Here is a 20412-nt window from a genome sequence, read left to right as displayed (position 1 = left end):
AACTTAAATTTACTATCGTTACATTTACTGAGACACTAATTACCTCTATTACTACTTATATTTATTTCTTTAAATCTCTTATTTTTAGTACTATCGTACTTTAGAAACGATTAGATAGTTTATTAATATATTTCGCTAGTAATGGCTTAATAGAGAGAAGCACTATTTCTTATTCAATCTAAGAAGTCCGAGAAGACGCTTCATTAACCGTTTTCTTAGTTTTTTTATTCTTTTTCTTATCTTTTATACTTCTCTTTTTCTACTTTAATATCGAGAACTTTTCTTTACGTTCTTTCATTAGATTATTTAAAGTCTAACCTTCTAAAGAGTTAGTAAAATAGTTAATATTATAGTGAGCTTACGAGTAATCTATAGTCTTCTTATAGATCTTATCGTACTTAATTATTTTAGTATCTCTATAATCGATACCTAAATCTAAGATAATTTTATTACGATCTCGCTCTAATAATTCTTTTAATAACTATCTATCTAATTAAATAAAGATTACTTTCTCTTCTTTAAGTAAAGTATCGTTAGTTCTTTTAAATTCGCGTAAATAAATACGTATATCTTTCTTACTCTCTCGCTTTTTATTCTTAAGCGATTATAAATAGAAAAGAGTTAATATTAGTTAATCTTTATCTTCGTTCTTTTACTTCTTTAGTATCTCTCGCTTAATATCTTTTTAATCTCGTAGTTTATATTTAGGTAGATTATAAATAATTACTATATAGGAACGATTATAAAAACGAATAATCGCTTTAGTACGATCTTCTTCTAACTATTAATTATACAAAGACAAATACTCGAAATTCTCTAAGAATACCGTAGTATTTACGTCTTTAAAGAATAAATATTCGAAATTCTTCTTACTTCCCCACGGTATCTTTAATATAATTAGCTTATTTCTATTCTACGTTATTATCGTCGGATCCGATGTCGTCATTATCTATATTAATTCTAACGAAAACGACTATAAAGAATCTCTAGAAGAAGATAAGAATATAGCGAAAGACGTAGAAGAAGTACTCGTAGCTAGTTCCCGAAACCTCGGTATTCTAGATTACTCCGATATCATCGCTTCTATACTTCGAAAGAACTAGTCTAGAAACTCTCGAATACCTTCGATTTCTTTAAGTAGTAGCTAAACTAATAAGTAAACTAGCTACGCTTTCTATAGAGCGCCTTCTTCTCGAAACTTAATTCAATAGTTAGATAAATCTCGCTCTTTAATACTTAGTTCGTAATCTTTCCGATCTATAAGTAATCTCTATATACGAGAGAACCGATCTTCCTAATTAGCTCTAATATTACGCGAGTAACCTTTATAGCGTCGACTAAGTTCGTATCTTAAACACTAATTAGTTAGAAGAACTATATTCGACGTAGTAATAGCTAGCCGTCGATAATATCTTCTTTATTTATCTAATCATAATAATTTAAAATCACTATTATAGCTTTATATCGAATTCTTTATCTTAATATTTCTCTATCTTAAAACTTATTCGTATTTCGTATCTCCTTACTTTCTCTCTTCGTTATTCCGTATATCTTTCTTCTTCGATAAATATACTTTTTCGACGGCTCGCCTAGAAGAATTTCTTCTAGATCTTAGAGAGATAGTCTTCTTTCTCTTTAAGTTTCGCGTTAGACTTTATACGTTATAATACTATAGTATCTCGTTTTACTAATCGAGTATCTTTTCTTCGAAAATACCTTTACTATAGTATTCTATTCGCGATTAATTAATTTACTTCTTTAAGGAGCCGTTTATCTTAAATCTTCCTTAATATTTCGGTCTTAAACTCTTTCGTAGAAAAGGTTTTCTAAATAATCAGCGAAGTCTACCTCTATAAGTAGCCTCACCGTCTTTTAGGGTTAAATCGATGCCTACGCGAATTTCAGTCGTTAACCTCGAATTCCTGTTTAGTGATGTTCTTTACCCTTCAGCATTAACTTCAGTAATCCTTAATACAGCATCTTATTAAGATATAGTCGTAAAGAGCTCGAATCTTCGATGAATAGATCATCTTCCCGCGGTCGCCAACTGTAATAGAGCACTTCAGGGTTTAGCGTGCACGTGCAATAACGCACAGAGGCCTGTCCAGTAGATCGGGAATCGAGAGCGCGTTTCTGGTTGATACTGACAAGACAACACCACCAACACCACTTAGAGGGGCAGCGGCTAGGGCTATAAACACCTAGCACAGCGGGAGCATCGACGGACAGAACAGGACTGATAAAAAATACTTAGGAATTAGGTAGACGGCGCCAAAAAACCATGGTATTCATGATACTCTGCTTAATCTGTAATGAATGGCACACTGCCAGCACTGTAAACTGTTCTGCACCCCCCTCTCTGCCAGCCCATTTAGGTTTGACATGTGACTAGACAACTTTTTCACTCTGCCACCGCTCTACCAGCCCAGCACAGCCCATCACAGCACAGCCACCTCGCCTTGTTACAATACTACAAGCGACAGCATACCAAATTGCCCAATTCATCGTCGGACGTGTCCTTGCCGGCATAGCCTCAGGCATTATGCTCACCACGGTGCAAATATATCAGTCCGAGATTGCTCCACCCGAGGTTCGCGGAAGGATGATTGCGGTCCAGCTTGTCACCATCAACTCAGCAGGCCAAATCATCGCTTTTACCGGTTTTGGCACATACCATGTCTCCAACCCCGCGTTACAATGGTGAGTTTCTTGCTTTTGCGAAGACAAGGTATAGGAGACTAATCTGAAATAATGCAGGCGACTTCCCGTGGCCCTGCAGTGTGTTCCGGCGATCGCACTCTTTATTGGTGGATTCTTCATTCCTTTCTCACCTCGATGGCGTAAGTGCCTTCTACACTTGACCCTCTCATGCTGGGACGACTAACTCGGGCGTCTAGTAGCCATGAAAGGAAGACATGAAGAAGCACGCAAGGTGCTCCGGCGTCTCCATGATGATCACGCGAATCCCTTGTTCTGGGAGAGGGAGTACGCACAAATGGTTGCCCAGCTGGAACACGAGCGACGAGAGACCGCCGGCGTCAATAGCTTCCACATGTTTACTAACTGGCGAGAGCTGCACCGAGCACTACTCGCAGTGGTCGGCTTGACCAGTCTACAGACTAACGGTGCGCAGACCATTTTCATCTTCCAGGTGCGTGGGGAGCAAACCTGTCACCGTTTAACCCATTTGATCAGTGGACTGACTCTATTACTGAAAGTCAATCCTTTACGCGAGTCTTGGGTACAGCACCGGCAAGATCCTTCTTATGGCATGTTTCTTCCAGTTGCTATGCATCGTTGGAGGTATCGGAAACATACTGGCAATCGACTGGCTGGGAAGGAGGATTTTGATGATGTCCGGCCTCATCGGTCTCTCAGTCGTCCTCGGAGCCTTTATGGCCTGCGTCGCCGAATTCGAGAAGACGGGAAACACAGGTAAGTCCGAAGTCGGGGCTATAGAATATGGTCCGTTGTTGTCGGTATTCTAACAGATTCTCCTATCTCCAGCGTGGGGAAAGGCTGGTGTTGCTATGGTCATGATCTACATCTGGTTCTACGGTGTCACTTATATCTCGACAGGCTACGCTTACGCCGCGGAAGTGCTTCCCACTAAGATCCGAGCCCAGGGGATGGCCTTGGGTATGCTATGCGCCTACGTCTGCATCATCATTTTCAGACAGGTCACCCCTATCGCCTATGCAGAAGTTAGTTACCGATACGTCAGTCTCTTCATCGCGTTCAATATGTTCTTTTTGCCCATAATCTATTTCTTCTGCCATGAGGTATGTCTAGGAAGAAATCCGTCATGTGTTAGTCTTTCCAAGTTGACCAAAAGAATAGACGAAAGGCCTCACTTTGGAAGAGATAAACGGACTGTTCGGTGAGGAAGTCCAGCGGACCATCGATGAGGATCCTGACGGGGCCGTGCACGACAAGAGTATAAACGTGGAAGAGAAGGAGACCGTGATGGTGTGATTCAAAAAGATGATATGTTGTCTGGGAAAGGTCGTTTCCTGAGGCCCTCCAAAGGAATGGATTGATGCGGCTGTAGTGAATTAGGACGATCAGATCCTTCTGGGTTCGACCTTTGTCTAAAGCGCTGGGCTCCGTTCAGATAGCTCTCTGTAGTATCTTATCATCAATCCAAGTTCACTTGCATCGATCAACAAAAGCCGTAGAATAGCAAGATTTATATCCTTCCTTGAGGAAAGGACTGGTATCGTGTGGCAGTCTTGTCGGCAGCCACACATCATGTCGCGCCACAGCTACAATCCCAACCTCGGGATGTAGACAGCCCAGAATGAGTGGTGCTGAGGACTTCCATGTCTGCGTGCTGTACTCGATTCCCAAGACAAGGAAATGTCACTCGTCCTCAGGTTGGAGACTTCCGCGGTCGACGCTTTTGACGGATCTGAGGGCCGGAAGTAATAGTGGGTGATAGTCGCCTTGCCGTTTCGGGAAACCTTGATTCCCCTTCGGGATTGACCCCAGCCCTGGGGCACAATATGAGACGGCGCATCTCCTCAGCCGTGTGACAGATCATCGATCGAAGAAGTCGCCATGGTTCCGTAATGGTGGCAAAGGAGAAAGATTGACAAGGGTGACCGTTGAACAAGTTGTAGGTGCAGCATTCCAATGATGGCGGCGAAGAGCGGCTTCGCGTCTCGACGGCCTCGGCAGTACCAAGTACCGGGTAATCGGTGAGTAAGATAGCCACGTGATCGATAGTAGTTACGGTCTACCCGCTAGGCCTAATCCGTCTTCTTCCTTCACGAAACCACATTATTACTAAACGCCCAACTGATGCCTTTACATAAGATATTAAAGCTCCTTCGGCCATCCTCAACACTCCGCAGGCATTGAAACTCCTCGGAACGCCAGCGGAGACCGGGAAGAGCGATATGTTCTATACTTTTGTCAAGCTGCAGCGGGATGGGAACGGCAATTTTCTGTCCCAGAATCCTCAAGGGCAAGGACAGAAACGCAACAAAGTGGCTGCCGCTTGCTTTCGCTGTCGGTCCCTCCGAATCCGGTGTGGACACCAGACTCCCTGTCCTCAATGTCTCGAGGCCAGGACTCCTTGCAAGAAGCCTGGCATGATTGCAGCAGGGCGCCCTGAGTACCGGTATGCACGTCTTCATCGGCACGAGAGCCTCTCTGATCGAGAATGTAGACAGAACGAGCAGCTTTCGAGCTCCTTTGGCCAATCCCAGCCACACGCCAGCGAGCCGAATTCGGGCAGGATTTACCGGCCATCCGTCTTGGAAGGGAGCAAGAGACGCAAAGTCTCTTCCACCCAGACCGATATTGTCGATGTCAGCGCGCACGAGCAGGGGACAAGGTTCGACGCGTCAACCACAGATTTCGCGGTAACACGCGTGGAATCACCTCATATAAGCACAAAACGCTCCGATGCTAGCTCGCTCTCCTCCAAGGTCGTCTCATTCATTAGGTCTGCCTCTCAAGCACTTCACCAGAGCCCACAGGAGCCACTGCACGACCCGATATATGTCGACTACGACACCCCCTTCTCGGGTTATCGTACCAGCTTCCTAGAGTCCAACTGTCCACCAGTAACGAACCTCTCTCGGGACGAGGTGGATTGTTTGATGGACATTTTCTGACACTATCTGTACGTCGACATCCCCATCCTCGATCGGCAGGCGTTCCAACAACACTACGAGAGTCTATGGTCCGCGGACGGACGACAACATACTGTTTCGCCGCTTGTTGACGCCATCACAGCCGTTTCATCACAATACGCCCATGGAGCCGATTTGATTGAAAGAGTTCTGGGCTTAAGGCATCCTCGGTGCACATACCACGGCGATATCGGACTGGGGGCATTTTGTTATCTTCGACGATGTCGCCGCATGATCGATGACACCGGCACCGTGGGCGAGCCGTCACTGGTCACAGTGCAAACATACATTTCCACGGCCATTTACCTACTTAACGCAGGGCAATACCAGACTGCGTATACCATGCTAGGATTGGCTATCCGATTTGCGTACGCGTTGGATCTTCACCGGGATGACCCCGTTCCCCTGGACTTGAGTGACGCCGAATGGAAAAGGCGAACCTGGTGGGTGCTCGTTATGCTCGACCTGAGATGTTCCACCGAGCTAGGCAGGCCGACGGCGACATGTGGCTCAGCCCTGGCCTGTTCCCTACCCTCACCGGATATTCAGAGCCCTCACGTCAAACTCGAGTATCATGTTTGGACCGCAAAACTTACCGCGGCCCGACTGCTCTTGCACGAGAGTTTGGCACGATCCAAAATGGACGGCGCTATTGCCAACGGAGGGGTGGCCGACATATCTGCCGAGGCTCTGGCACAGGCCATTACGCCCTTGGAAAGGTGGAGGGATGAACTTGGAAACAGTGACATGTTCGCTCATTTGGATCTCGACAAGCCCTTATCATTTGCGCCAGACTTTGATCTGTTACCTGAATGGTTGCAGAGGCAAGTTATATTGCTCTCGCTTCACTATCACGACATCATGAGCATGCTCTACCGGCCGTTTATTATGCAGTCACTTTCAGATCGTCTACGGATCGATCGCGAAGCCGATGATGTCGATCCTCTCTCCGACAGAGGCCTGCGACACGCGCTCAACGTCATTGATATAATCTTCCTTGCCCTTCGCGCCTCAGATCTCCTGTATGGTCAGTTCGAGTTGTACAGTTTACAATGGAACGCGATGCTGAACTTAGTTCTGTTCATATCGGCCTACCCTCTGGCTATGGATCCCGACACTGCGATCAGTAAACTTGACCGTGCTGTCCTTCTCTTCCAGTTGAGTGAGAAACGGTACGCGGTGGCCAGGCGGGCGAATGCCCTTTGCCGCAAGCTCCGCGCTGCAGGAATTCATATTGTCAAAGACGCGAATCGTAGCGTCAGAAGTGACCCGAGCTACTACTAGCCCTAGTATGAGACGACCGTACAATCGCCAGCCGCCATTGGAGACCACCTGCAATATGAAGCGAACGAAAATTCCGAAAATGTATGGTCTTGGATGCAAGATCTCGAGACAGCCTTCTGGAGTGAGTCACGCACCGAAATGGAAGCGCTACTGAACGAGAGCAACAGCTGGAAGTGATTGGAGTCCGAGCTGTGCTTCCCTTAACGACTAATGCACCTCCTGTTTCGCCATACATTTCATTTTTGATGTGATAAGCAAATCCCCCAGAAGCAACAGATACGCATCACCACAAAAGGCTTTTGCGTCCAGATTCCCTACCGACGCCGCGGCGGGCTAGCCGCGCGACGCGACACCGCTTCGCCGTCCTAGAGCCATTCGATCAGAAATAATGAGAGAAAAGGAGTACGGCCAAGCCGGAGTAGAATGTTCGATCAGTCGCGCGAGCCATGGCCATGGCTGACGGCGGAGTCGGATTCAAGATATCTTTTAATGTGAGAAGATAGGAACTGTGGATGGATGTGGTACGCCACCAGGCTTCCACTCTTCAGTCCTGAAGCTTGGCTTCACCAAAGGCAAGTTGTGGAGGTTCTCGATAACCGAAGTCAAATCAGTACATGGGTCGAAACAGAACCCTTGTAATTCTCTTGCTGAGAAACTACTGGATCATTTTCCTTTTAATCCAGCCTCAGCATATAAAGGCTAAAGCTAGACTATACGGGAAATGTCTGGACTGTCTGGACCGTCTGGACCGGCTGAACGAAGGCGGAGTTCCCAACAACGACTTTACATATAGAATCCTGGGTGGCAGCTGCTACGCCGGCGATCGCTCAGCTTAAATGACCCTCAGAAGAATACTCATCAGCTTTCAGGGATGTGGGCGAGCAAAACAGGGCCCAACAAGGCTTGGCTCGCTGTGAGGCGTGGCCGGGCGCTGAAACCGTTCGAGTGTGCTTCCGGGCGGGAGGACCTCATCACTTTCGTGTGCCTTTGAAGAGAACTCACAAAAGTTAGTTAGCCATGTGTATCTGATCAGAGTGCAATATCTACCATGGAGACGGCTCGAGCTGCAATTGCCTTGAGTGATTTACCATCAATGTCGAGCGAAACAAACCACCAGCCAGGTTTCGAATCCAGGGGAGAAACCCAGTGCGACCTCCATCCCACGGTAGGGATAGCGAGCCCATCGATGCCCAAAGCTTGAGATGACCCATCATCGCTTGCTCAGAGGTTGCACGCCTTAAGAAGTGGACAGGAATGTCGCATGAGGGACGAAGGCGTGCGTGACCTCTGGTCAACAAGAAAGTTAACAATGACAGCGAACAGCTTCTTCGAATGACTTTGTTCCTTGAGCTATACACCCAAGCGAATTCATACTCAAGGTGCCTTACTACAAGGGACTGTAAGCGCAACTCATATCCGTCTCGCATTAGTGCGAATGATTGCGTACAAAGTTTTCCACACCGCAGTGCGGAAACTTCAACTCCGTCGAGAAAGCCTGGTGCGCTGTATTATCGGCATGGACACTATCCTCGTTGGGTCGTCCAACCCTTTCCACCAACAATGCGCCACAGTACTCGGAATACCCTTTGTCACCGCTGAACCCGTCCACCGGCGCCCCCTTTGACACGGCCCTATGCACCTTCCTCCACGAAAACACGCACTGAAGCTCTTCATACTCCCTAGGGGTGTACACTTTCTCTACCTTGCCTTCTTCAACCTCAGTCCTTGACACACTCTGCGTCATGTTCTCGTCCAGAAACCACTCCCACTCACGACACTGCAGAACTCTTCGCACAGCTCCGGATCATGGCAGGCTGGTGGCATCCAAGCAAAGCTTAAGACGTCAAATGTGCAGTTGTGGGACAGGGCTTCGGCGCGGGTTGAACCGCAGAGTGTCAAGAAGGGAGGATGGCGAGGTGGGCGTGGGCTCTCTGCGACAATGAGGCGGAGGCATACGCTGACGAAAGCCAGGATAGCCAAGATGATCCCCAGTATTGAGAGTATTTTCAGCTTCTCGGAGTGGGCAATAGCCTTCTCTTTGTTCAGTGACCGTCCGGGATCGTGCTCTCGGTCCGCAGCTGGGAGCAACTTGTATCCGAGATATCTGTTCATGTTGACGGGGATTGTTGTGAAGTTCTGCTCAAAGTCCATTCGCATACCTCAGATGCCGAGAGGATGGATTCCTGCGTCTTCTGGATATTCGTGGGTGCAAATTCTGGCAAGTTTTCTGGTCATACGTCCTGGAAACGGGTTGAGCCTCTATTCGAGAACAAGGATGCTCGACAAGTCTGTCGACAACTAGGCCAGCTCTTTTCCTGCAAACATGAACGAAACCGGAGGAGGACCCCCACGCTCCCGCGCATATTATATCCTACGTCTTCGTTCGCTGATGACGATCACAGCATAACATATTCGTCTGAGTCTTTCGGGTTTGTGCCGCATCAGCACACCACCACCTTGGGAAGTTTCGGATCTAATCACATCCAGCAAGGGAAATGTGTTCTCAAATGGGGCCCGCTCTTGAACGCCTGATCATCTATCAGCGATGAGCATACACATGCGTATTGGGTAAGCAAGGCTCCGGCAAGGGCTCTAGACTAGGAAGTCGTGATGACCGGGGTTTGTCTCTGGGGCGATTCCGAGGAAGGTTGTTGTCAGCTTACCTCCCTATTTGGGTTCTTCAGCCTTGTTATGATGAAGCCCTCGTGGATACAAGACTTGGCAAAGACAGCCCGCTTAAAGGGTGCTGATGCGCAACGATGACTAAACACGAAGAAAACGGAGTTTGGTGTCGTGTCTTCGACATCAAGGTCAATCCTGTCCGTCCTTCTCGATCCCTCTCTGCCTTTTCCAGGCATGCTACGTGGTGCAACCACCACGATTATGTGAACGCAGTAACTTGACAAGGGAGCTGATCAAACATGCCTTCCAGGGCAGCGGAAAGGGCTAGCTGCGGCAAGTCTCCCCAATCAAACGCGCCTAGAAAAGCTTTGTCGGGGTTTGAACCATGGAATGTCTGCAGAATTTCCTCGGGCCCGCCGAAGCTTCCATCGTCCAACTCTTGCAACGAAGCGGGTTGCGCAGGAGAATGAAGGTCTGGATCTTCCAAACTTCGGATTACTTCGTTGGCAAAGTCCGCAAGTCCTTCAGGAGGTATCGGTATGTTGCATCTTCGAAAGAGACCAGTCAGGATGCCTGGAAGTGTCCTGCGGAAAAAAGAGCCGGCGAGGGAACTCGACGCTGCACACGATCTTTGAAACATCAGTGGTCAGCCGTGTATTGCTCCTGGGCTGAGCATGGCTGATACTTACATGGAGATGACGGCAGTAGCTCGTCGGGAAACAGGATGCGACATATATCTATGAAGCTCTCTTCGACAGGTCCATGGAATCGCTGCTCCTTTATGGCATACCACTGAGCTGTGGTCATCTTCTCCGTGAATTCCTTAGGGTGGACGACTGAACAAGATGGCTCTTGTCTTGAATGGATGTCGAATTCTTCTTGGCTGCTGAGGACGAGAAAGCACCTCCCGCAGCAGTGGTTGGCCCCTTTGTGCACTCTCTTGAGATACTGTCTATTACCATGTGTCAGCGCCACACACCGAGTCTGTGGGAGTTCTCACATGCGTCAATCTGGCAATATTATGAAGCTCCATAGCCTCACAATTGCGATACTCTTTCTGTAGCCTCCTGCGCCAAGAGAATGTCTCACAGTCGTACCAACAATATGGGCACATAATCAAGAGCTCTGGTGGTCCAAAATCTGGAGCATCAGGGTCTCCTTCGGAGTTGTCGTCCTGCTCATCGTTACGCTGGACTTTTTTTCCTCTTGTTAGGGCGATATTGATTGAGCCGCCCAATTGACGACATACCAAGTACAGCGGGGGCTGGTGAGGTCCAAATGAGATCACAGGGCTCAGTTGCGCCTTGAGCATTAGCACTCCTCCGTATGACTAGGTCAATCTTGGTCATTGCACCCGTGCGTTTCTTGCCCTGCACCTTGCGACAACACATATACCAGGCTTAGCCAAGTGAGCCGTCATACACACATTTGTGCTCTCGTTAAAGATGCAATAAAATACCTGCACCTAGCAAACTACGGATTTCAAGATCCATCCAATCATCCTGGTCTGCAGCTACCTAGGTAAACAAAGTCTTCAAGTGCCTGATCGGTGCCTGCGGATGCTTAGCAATGGCTACGGCAAGGCGGCCGACGCTCCATCGACTCGGAAAATCCCACCTCTGCTAATCAGTCGCCGGCTTGCACCTCACTTTGAGATGATTCTCTGCGTAGAAATACGGCAGGAAGGAGTCGCGAAACCTCAAGTCCGCGGGTGGGGAGTTCTTGTCGATCTCCAAAAGCTCGAACCGTCGCAACATGGTGGCAAAGGCGACATATAGCTCGCACCATGCAAGGTTAATACCCAGACACGACCTTGGGCCTCGACTAAAGGCGACAAGGTTGGATTCGAGATCCCTGCTAGTGGAGGTGGAGGTGCCCGTGGGGAGCCACCTTTGCGGCATGAACGCGTTTGGGTTGTCGAAGATGGTCGCAGACGAATGGACAAAGATGCCCGAGATTCCCACTACCGTGCCTGGTGGGACTTGGCGGGAAGCAATTGTTGCACCCTGTGCTGGGACGACGCGAAGCAGAGGAGACACCACGCCTGGAGCCACACGCAGAGATTCTTTGATGGTTGCGGTGAGCAAAGGTAGAGACTCGAATGCCTCGAAAGAGCTCGGCGGAGTCGCAAGGTCAGACCACGCGGAACGAACCTCGGTGCGTAGAGACTGGTACAGTTCCTGGTGGGACGGCTGCAAAATGTGATTGAAGCCGACCATCAAAGTGTTTCCGACAGTGTCGCCGCCTCCAAACATCAAAGCTTGGGCCTCTTCATATAAAGATTGCTTGTTCGGTAACGGCTGGCCTTTGTGCGCTTCAGGATCGAGTAGACGATGATAAATGATCGGATGAGGAGCCTCTTTGAGGATGCCTGGATTTGCCGTTACTTCGTCGACTTGATTCCGTAAGATGAGCTGGAGACGCGTCAAGCCTGCCGTTTCCGGAGAAGCTTTGACAGCGATCTTGGGTGGAAGACTGAAGACAAATTTGCGGAACAACGGCAAATGCTTGAACTGGATGAAGGCCGGGCCAGATGCCTCCATGGCTTCAATGATGGGCGCGTTGTAACCAGGTACGTCGATCGCGTTTACGGATTTCGCAAAGCAGAAACTAGTAATTGTGTCCATGGTAAAGCATCTGAAGGCGAAGAACAAGTCCGACGACTTCCCGGTTGCGTAGTCTTCCGAGAGTCTCTGTACAAGGTGGTCCATCTTGGTGGAAAGAGAGTCAGAGAGTTCTCAATGGGAGGCCCGTCCCCACTTACATTCTTCCGGACAAGACTCTGCATTTGCAAAATGTTTCGTCTGGAGAAGAGCGGCTGCAAGACATCTTTGCGTTGCTTGGCCTCGTGATATTTGAGGAAGCCAAACGAGGAGTGGTCCTCGCCAAAGCATTCATACAATGCCTTGTCTTTGTCCCATCGGTTCACATTATTGTAGATATCGTGGTATGCTTGCGGATTAGAGAAATGGAGCTGGAAAATCAGCCAGAGACATAAAAGTGAGAACGAGCGTGTGCTGACCTCGTTTGGAGCAACACGAATCACGTCTCCTGCATGCCGTGTCAGTACCATCCATCTCCTAAATGCCGTTGACTTGCCATAGCGTTGATGCAGCTCAATCAAGACATCAGTCCAGCTCCTCTGCAGGAACAATTCGATATAAGCCTTGTACCAACCCGAAGCCTGTGCTGCAAGGGGACCTGGATAATCTCGGAGAGGATGCAGTAGGATGTTATACAAAACTTGCGCAAGCTGAAGGAACAGCCAGGAGAATATAGCCAGCAGGACCACGGAGAAGGGGATGTTCCACATGGTGAGTATGTTGAGGCACATCACCCTGGCAATCGATTACATAGAGATGTTCCGTAGACAGCCATCAACGCTGTGGGAATGTCCAATTCAGCGCTTTCGGCATGAAACCTGGAGGTCGGAGGTTGCAATTGAGGGATTCCCCAGTGATTTAGCGCCATGCTGCGCCGTCGACGTATGTAGATGCGGTGTGGGAGCCAATCCGACGATGATTTGTTTGGTGGCAGGCAGATAAGCAGCAGTGATACTGTACCTAGCTCGCTAGGTGTCTGGCCTGCTGGGTGTTGCAGAAGCAAAAAGGGTTGAACGGTGCTGAACCATCAGCGGAGTTTTAGCCGGCGCTCCACCGCCCCGCTGGTTCGCATCCTTATCTCGAACGCCAATCGATGTGCCGAGAGGTATGTAGGTACATCCTGTAGTTGTTTATTGGTACTCTTGCCGTGGACAGACCTTTTGGCTTGAGATAGCAGCTCGCAAGAGTCGGGGGCCAGGACCAGACACCCTCTACTCCCATACTTATACCTACCTAGCTAAACGTTGCTTGAAGCACAACGGGCAAAATGGGATCTTTCATAGCCGGGAAAAATATCCATGAGCTACTTACCTGGTACGGTCGGTGACCCAGATCCTCGGATCGCCGCAACCGCTGCTGGGTCCAGATCCGGGCTTTTTTCTTCTTTCGTGGTCTTCACATTTCTGTACGCCTCAGACCCCTACGCCAATGCCATGCCAAGGGATTCGACGAGAAGAAGAGAAACAGACCATGAGATTACGGGCAATGGTGTGATATCTGCACTTGCCTGTCCCGAATACCTCGTATTAGATATTCTACTTGGCCATCACGGGGTCGCGGGGAAAGAGCGAGATAGCGACACGCGGCCAATGAATCGAGCGCGTGTTTGGGCGTGTTTCGCGTTCCCTGCTTTGTGGCTGCTGGAGGGGAACTGCACCACCGCCAACTGCCCCCCTGGGTTTCGTGGCTGCGGCCATGTGACAGCGTGGCACAGTGTCAGGCACATCACATTGACGCATTGACGTCGCCATTTGGCATTCACCGATCACCAGCCACTCCATGCTCAATGCCGCATGCCGCACAAAAAACAACAGTCACCAGATCCTCGTGCCACTGCAACTTGGCACATCAACATCTGAAGTCTGGGATCCTGACCAACTCGAAAATATCAGCTTAAATTTGACCCTCGACTCTGCCCTGAGATGTAGCATTCAGGATCCTCCCCCGCAATCACCAGGAAGACATACATTGGCCAAAAAGGGACGAACAGAACACACAGTAACTTTGAAGCAATATCTCCCGCCAAAACAACTCCCTCTCTGCGCGACCTCTTTTGAGAAGTAGTAAAAAAAATTAAAAAAAAAAGGAAAAAGAACAAAAAAACGAGCGAAACACCCCGCGCGAGCAAAGTCGCTGCCCCCCAACAATGGCCTCGCCACCCTCTTACACCGCAACCGACCCCAGAAGGGACAGATTACCACCGTACAAGGCGTCGCACGGCTTCGCCAACAGTCAAGAAGAACTCGCCGCGCTCAGAGAATTCGCCGAATCCAAACTGTACGTCGAACCCGGGTCCAATGGCATGTTACCGGACCTGCGCGGCGGGGCGGGAGGACTGCAGTCTCTGGCGTGGGGGGGGCCTATACAGTCCTCGGGGAATCCTTACTGGGAGGTCGGGTGGCCCGAGCCGGAGACCAAGGAGGAGCGCAAGAGAAGAAAACAGCAGGAGAAGCAGCGGAAGAAGGAGGAGAAGGACAAGGACAAGGACAAGGAGACAGAGCGGAGAGGCAGCGTAGCCGAGAGGCTGATGAGGGTCATCAGTCGAGGCAGCAGCAAGGACGGAGACACGAGCTCTTGACGAAGAGGAGAGAATAGGCATGGTTTCTTTTTCTCAGTTCACTTTTGTCCTTGTTTTCCTCACCGGCTGTGCATCATTGCAAGGTGAATGGCTGTGCTGTTGTTATTGTTGTTAGGGAAAACATCGGGCACTTTATTGAGTTCCTTTTGCTTGGCCAGGTGGGGAGGAGAACCGTCAATATCGGCATCAATTCCGTCTTCATCTCGCATTTGCTTTTTGTTCTTTTGCGAAATCTATCATGTCCGTTTCTTCATTATCACAGCACAGACACTTCTGCGTGGCATGGCATGCAATAGGCACCTAGGTATTTGCGGCTGCGTGATGCTGCAAACACGCCGCCTACCCTCATGTACTCGGTACTCCGTCCCACTGCACCCCGAACCCGCGGCTTAGCAATCCCGATACGCGCTCCGCCACCGAGGAGGAAGCCTCACTCCGCAGACGACACGACATGACGACCTACCAGAGGAAAATCTGGCACAGACACTATTCCAATCAGGGGCCGGTCCAGGGGCATGTCCTGTCTCTATTATCGATCACACGCTACACCATAACGTCCGCCTCCGGAACGTATGCTCCAAAGAGGATATCTAGCGAGTAGTTAATTAGGCGTACCTCTATTTGTACAGGCATCACTAGTTATTATCTACAGTTATGCACCAACCTAGGTAAATAGGCACTGTGCTAGTGGGATAGCATGTCCCATAACTCTCCGCTGGGTTCCTCCGTGCCCGAACCCAACCCAGCCAGGCGCGGGATCGGGGTTAAGCTCTGTGCGTGTGTATGTGGTGTTATTCGATATCCCCGAGCATGATACCTGAACCAGCTAGCCATGTGCCTTTGAAAGGGAGGAAAGCGTCCAGATGCACTCAAACGGACCGGATCTCCATATAAACATCGAGGAGCTCCGCTGTCGACGGAACAGTTCAAATCATCCATCGACATATTTATTTACCAGGCTGCCGAAAGAGGAAACCTACACACAGTCTGTCTCTCACCAGCGCCACCGAGTGATCCATGGATTCACCCAAGTACTCCCGCTTCACCGTCCTGGAGACCACCTACAAGGTCATCGACAACAGGCACAACATCAGCGTCTACACCTTGATTCCCAAGACCTTGCCGCCGCCATCGTCGTCACCGCGGCCCGTGATGGTCAAATTCCACGGCGGCTTCCTCATCACAGGCACGGCGCTGTACCCGGACTGGTTCCCGCACTGGCTGATCGAGTACGCGCTGCGCCACTCAGTGGTGACGGTGCTGCCGAACTATCGGCTGGCGCCCGAGGCCAGAGGGGTGGAGATCATGGAAGACATGCACGATTTCTGGCGCTGGCTGAAGTCCGATTTCCAAGCGTACCTTGACACCGCCGCGCCGGGGACCAATGTCGATCTGCAGCGGGTGCTCTGCACGGGCGAGAGCGCCGGTGGGTATCTGTCTACCCAGAGCGCGCTGGGGAGTGCGACTGACGGCGGGATATTGCTCCGCGCCGCCATCGCGACGTATCCCGCCCTGGACTTGAAGTCGAGGTTCTACACTGAGGAATATTCCAAGGTCGTCCTGGGGGCGCCGACGGTCCCGAAAACCGTCATGGCCGACCACCTGCGCGCACTCGACGAAGACGCAAAGAACGGGAACAGGAGGATCGTCACTTCCGCGACGCCCCCGGAGAGACTGCCCCTGTCGCTCTCGATGGTGCAGCAAGGCCTGATGACCAAATTGCTGGGCGACGAGAGGGTCTTGTTCCCGTTTGAGAGAGTCGAGGATGTCGACCCTGATGTTGTGTCGCCCATCTTGATCATCCACGGGCAAGACGACAGCGCCGTCCCTGTAGAAGGGAGCGAGAAGTGGGTGGAGAAGGCCAAGGAGAAGCTCGGAGACGACAAGGTTGTGCTGGTTGTCCAGCCTGGTGAACACGGGTTCGACACGAACGAGAATATAACGCTTGAGACGCCGTGGTTGAAGGCTTCGCTGGTGCCGATTACCGCGGCGTGGTTGGGATCAAAGTAGGACTCTGGTCCTGAGCTGTCAGGTTGAAGACGGATAGAGGACACCACTTAACATGCACCAATGTGGTAGACAAATAGCGGGAAGGTTGCTTATATGGCGTTGAAAGAGGTTGTGCATCCGCATATCAGCCCATTCGTGTCAGAGAGAGCTTCATACTCAACGAATATCATGCTTTTGTAATCCAAGAAGCCCAAGACTGTCAAGATGGTTGATGTGTCGACGCTGACTACCAACTTTCGTGCGCCTGAACGCGTTAATGGCTCAGCTATATCGAATTTCGATGGCCAGTCAAGCCTAGCAACAGGGGGGAAGGCGTCGACATTTGATCACAAACCTCTCTAAATTATCCTCGACCTTGCATGGCCCATCCGGGAAACTAGTGGTGCCGACAGGCGGTACTTTCTATATAGTATCTCAGCTGCCAAATCTGCAACATTAGCCGTTCCTGAACCTAGACAACTAGCTAAGTCTGGCCATCGCGCAGATGAAGCAGACGAAATATTCGGCCTCACCATGTTTTCCAGGAGGGTTACAAGCGAATGGAGTGTGGCGGTGTCAACATAGACACTGAAGTACACTGGCTGTGGCCCAAACTTTGAGGAGCTGCACTGTAGAGACTCTTGGGACTTGTATCTCGTTCTGGAAGAAAACTGGACTCCTGACGGTGAGAGCCTAGTGCTTAGTATCAGCATATCCAAGAGCTTGTAACTAGAGGTCAATGGAGGCGGAATGTCTCCGGGTACCGAGTTCGGCCCCAGTTCGTTTATCGCAACGAAGCTGGTAAACGACGGCAAAGTCGTTAGCGACAATGAGGTCTCGAGTCACTCGTAGGCTAAAGCGGCGAGGCCATCAGCAACCACGAAAAAGGTCATGATTTGCTCGCTACAGATACACGATCAGTTAAATTGTGGGCAGTACAGAGGACATGGAGACGTTTCGACTGGAACGCATGGTGGGCAAAGCGTTTGCGACTTCTGATACGGTGGCACGAAGCCTTAAAGCGGAAGCCCAAATCTTCTCAGCCTTGCCGCAATTGACTTCCTATTTCGCTAGGACCGATATAGCCTAACGGTCCCTCAAGACTGGCCGCTCCACCTGGAACTCTAAGCACTTTTAGGACTGGTGGCATGGGGTTTTGGTAAAGCTCCAATTTCCGAGGCTCCCCTTCCCAAACTTCTATTCCATCTCGCCATTTAATATCAGACATGTCACTCTCGTTGCGAGTCTATGAGTCCTACCATTCTAGGAGTATACTTTCTTGCAAGTTGGGTCTTGTCTCCAACAATGCTGAGGGGCCGAGTGTGTCCACAGGCACGGCCCGATGGCCGTTCTGCCAATCTCAAGGGGTCCTCCAAAGAGTTCATGGCCTTGGGTGACCTGAGTCGCTGTCATCCACCCTTGGACAGCAAAGGCGGAAGCTGAGATGGTCCTTAAGCTGGCTTAGACCCTTGCACCGCTTCAGCTGTCTCGCCGTTTGCCAACATCACTACCTTGTAATACACATTGGGAAACCCCAAAATACGAATGGCCTTCCACTGGGAAGGACACCATCTCATTGCTAGTGGAAGAACAAAACCGGATCTTTTCTTCACTGAAACTGCGGCCGCCATCTGCATTATGTCCCACTCCGTTCCTCCAAAGTCGTCATCAACTGCAACGTCGATTACGACCGACACCAGCCATCTCGAAGATCGGATAGCCCTACTTTCTTCTCTGGTGAGAGAGCACTCGGGCAACATGAAGCTGGATCAAGATACCAACCTTGTCGACGCGGGGCTGGACTCCCTTTTGGGCATCGAGCTTGTCAACGACATTCTCTCCCCAAACCATCGAAAACCCAGTGCTCAGTGGTATGTGCGCCACACACCGAGCCACCTGCTGGCGATCCTTATAGTGCTGCAACCACACTACGCCATGCTCAGCAGATATTCGAGAACAACAGATACAACTACGAGGCATTCGCCTAGGAGACTGGATTCTCTGGATTCTGGAAGCAAATCTACCCCCTCCAGTCCAGATTGGCGCTTGCCTATGTGGTTGAAGCCTTTGAAAAACTGGGCTGTTCGTTGAGCGCGTTCAAGATCGGTGGCGTCCTTCCACAAGAAAAATACATTGCTAGGCACGAGCAACTCTTTCAGCGGCTTCTGCGAATTCTCAGGGACGGCGGGCTGCTTGTTTCAGACGGGAAACAACCTGATCCGAACCGAGACAGAGATTGACAAGCAAAGCTCGGGTGCCGTTTACGAAAACATCCTGGTTAAATATCCCCAGCATGGCCTTGAGCATAAGCTTCTCCGCGTCGCAGGTTCGCAGCTGGCAGAATGTTTACGTGGCGCATACGATGCCTCTCAGCTACCGGTCCGGAACACCGAGAACAGAGAACTTCTAGAGTAGGTATACACTCAGGGACCCACGTACCAAGCCATCACGCGACTCCTGGCCAAATTATTGCTACGGGTGTACGACAATTCCAAGTCTGACGGTACTGTTCACAGTCTCGAAATTGGTGGCGGTGGCGGCGCCGGAGGAGGAGCAGGGACCATCCAAACCATTATTGGGCTTCATGATCGCAGCAAGGTCTCGTATACGTACACATTCACGGACAAATCACCCTCACGTGTTGCGGAAGTCAGACGGCAATTCCAAAGTAACGCTTCCATGAAATTCATGGCACTGAACGTGGACGAGCCTGCACCTACGGAGCTCCTCGGCAAATTCCACACTGTCAAATCTGCACACGGTGTGCAGGCCACGCGGAATCTGGAGCAGTCTCTTGGGACCATTCGCAACATGCTCAGAGAGGACGGTTTCCTTGTGCTAGTTGAGCTCACGCGGAACATGTACTGGTTTGACCTCGTCTTCGGTCTGTTTGATGACGGTTCTTGGTTGTTCCATGATGATGGTGGCGGCCGGCAGCAACATGTCCCAGTAGATGAAAGGACCTGGCAGCGTGATCTCAGAAAGGCCGGCTTCAAGCACGTGTCCTGGACGGACGGCGCCAGCGAGGGGTCACGGACTCTGAGGATAATCACGGGCTTTGTCCGACACGCCGAGAATGCGAAATTCGTTCCTAGTCCATCTCCGAGACCGAAATCCAGAATCGAGAATCTCGTGTGGAGCCAGGTAGAGGACGTCCTTCTCTATGCTGATGTCTATCTGCCGGATGAAAACGAACCAGATGGCAAAGCACGGCCGATTGGTATGTCATTCATCCGGGCAGCCCACGCCATTGCAAACCCAGTCCGCTGATCTGCTGACTACTCTAGCCACAGCGTCACTGATCCATGGAGGTGGCCATGTCATGTTCACAAGGAAGGACCTGGGACCCAAGCTGATCCCACTGCTTCTTGAGAAAGGCTTCCAGCCCATCAGCGTCGAATATCGATTCTGTCCCGAGCTCACACTGAATGAAGGGCCGATGAACGATGACAGTGACGCGCTTGGACGCGCAAGACACAAAGTGCCACGGCTCAAGTTTTTCAAATCTTCCCAAGTTGTCCCAGACGGGAACCGGGTCGTCGCTATCGGCCGGTCCACGGGGGGTCATCTCGCCATGACGTTGCCGTATACTCCCCCCTGCAAAAGGCATCAAACCTCCCGATTCTGTGCTGGGACTTTATGGGCCGACCGACTACGAGTCAGACTGTGAGTTAAAAGAGGAACTGAATACCCC

The 20412-nt window shown here is 50.3% G+C and overlaps 7 protein-coding genes across 7 annotated transcripts; 5 read left to right on the top strand and 2 right to left on the bottom strand.

Annotated features, from left to right (window-relative positions):
- Nucleotides 1-2542: 2542 nt before the first annotated feature.
- A1O5_09389 (uncharacterized protein) lies at nt 2543-3975 on the top strand (the record flags this gene model as incomplete). Its single annotated transcript, XM_007749968.1, has 6 exons — nt 2543-2700; nt 2758-2840; nt 2898-3151; nt 3219-3435; nt 3508-3782; nt 3841-3975. The coding sequence occupies 6 exons, from the start codon at nt 2543-2545 to the stop codon at nt 3973-3975; spliced, it is 1122 nt and encodes a 373-aa protein (XP_007748158.1).
- Nucleotides 3976-5873: 1898 nt separating this feature from the next.
- On the top strand, nt 5874-6926 carry A1O5_09388 (uncharacterized protein; the record flags this gene model as incomplete). The annotated part of the gene is made up of 1 exon (XM_007749967.1): nt 5874-6926. The coding sequence occupies one exon, from the start codon at nt 5874-5876 to the stop codon at nt 6924-6926; it is 1053 nt and encodes a 350-aa protein (XP_007748157.1).
- A 1426-nt stretch (nt 6927-8352) lies between these two features.
- Nucleotides 8353-9038, bottom strand: A1O5_09387 (uncharacterized protein; the record flags this gene model as incomplete). The annotated part of the gene is made up of 2 exons (XM_007749966.1): nt 8353-8661; nt 8700-9038. 2 exons carry the CDS (start codon nt 9036-9038, stop codon nt 8353-8355), a joined length of 648 nt encoding a protein of 215 aa, XP_007748156.1.
- A 2132-nt stretch (nt 9039-11170) lies between these two features.
- On the bottom strand, nt 11171-12861 carry A1O5_09386 (uncharacterized protein; the record flags this gene model as incomplete). Its single annotated transcript, XM_007749965.1, has 3 exons — nt 11171-12259; nt 12313-12522; nt 12571-12861. 3 exons carry the CDS (start codon nt 12859-12861, stop codon nt 11171-11173), a joined length of 1590 nt encoding a protein of 529 aa, XP_007748155.1.
- Nucleotides 12862-14297: 1436 nt separating this feature from the next.
- A1O5_09385 (uncharacterized protein) lies at nt 14298-14729 on the top strand (the record flags this gene model as incomplete). The annotated part of the gene is made up of 1 exon (XM_007749964.1): nt 14298-14729. The coding sequence occupies one exon, from the start codon at nt 14298-14300 to the stop codon at nt 14727-14729; it is 432 nt and encodes a 143-aa protein (XP_007748154.1).
- A 1017-nt stretch (nt 14730-15746) lies between these two features.
- A1O5_09384 (uncharacterized protein) lies at nt 15747-16739 on the top strand (the record flags this gene model as incomplete). The annotated part of the gene is made up of 1 exon (XM_007749963.1): nt 15747-16739. One exon carries the CDS (start codon nt 15747-15749, stop codon nt 16737-16739), a length of 993 nt encoding a protein of 330 aa, XP_007748153.1.
- Nucleotides 16740-18263: 1524 nt separating this feature from the next.
- Nucleotides 18264-20388, top strand: A1O5_09383 (uncharacterized protein; the record flags this gene model as incomplete). Its single annotated transcript, XM_007749962.1, has 5 exons — nt 18264-18593; nt 18707-18800; nt 18859-19129; nt 19235-19938; nt 20012-20388. The coding sequence occupies 5 exons, from the start codon at nt 18264-18266 to the stop codon at nt 20386-20388; spliced, it is 1776 nt and encodes a 591-aa protein (XP_007748152.1).
- Between the last annotated feature and the right edge of the window lie 24 nt (nt 20389-20412).

This window comes from Cladophialophora psammophila (assembly GCF_000585535.1).
Source record: "Cladophialophora psammophila CBS 110553 chromosome Unknown aczJe-supercont1.16, whole genome shotgun sequence".
Lineage (NCBI taxonomy): Eukaryota > Fungi > Ascomycota > Eurotiomycetes > Chaetothyriales > Herpotrichiellaceae > Cladophialophora > Cladophialophora psammophila.
The sequence above is the reverse complement of the archived record's forward strand: the minus strand, read 5'-3'. Positions and strand labels throughout refer to the sequence as shown.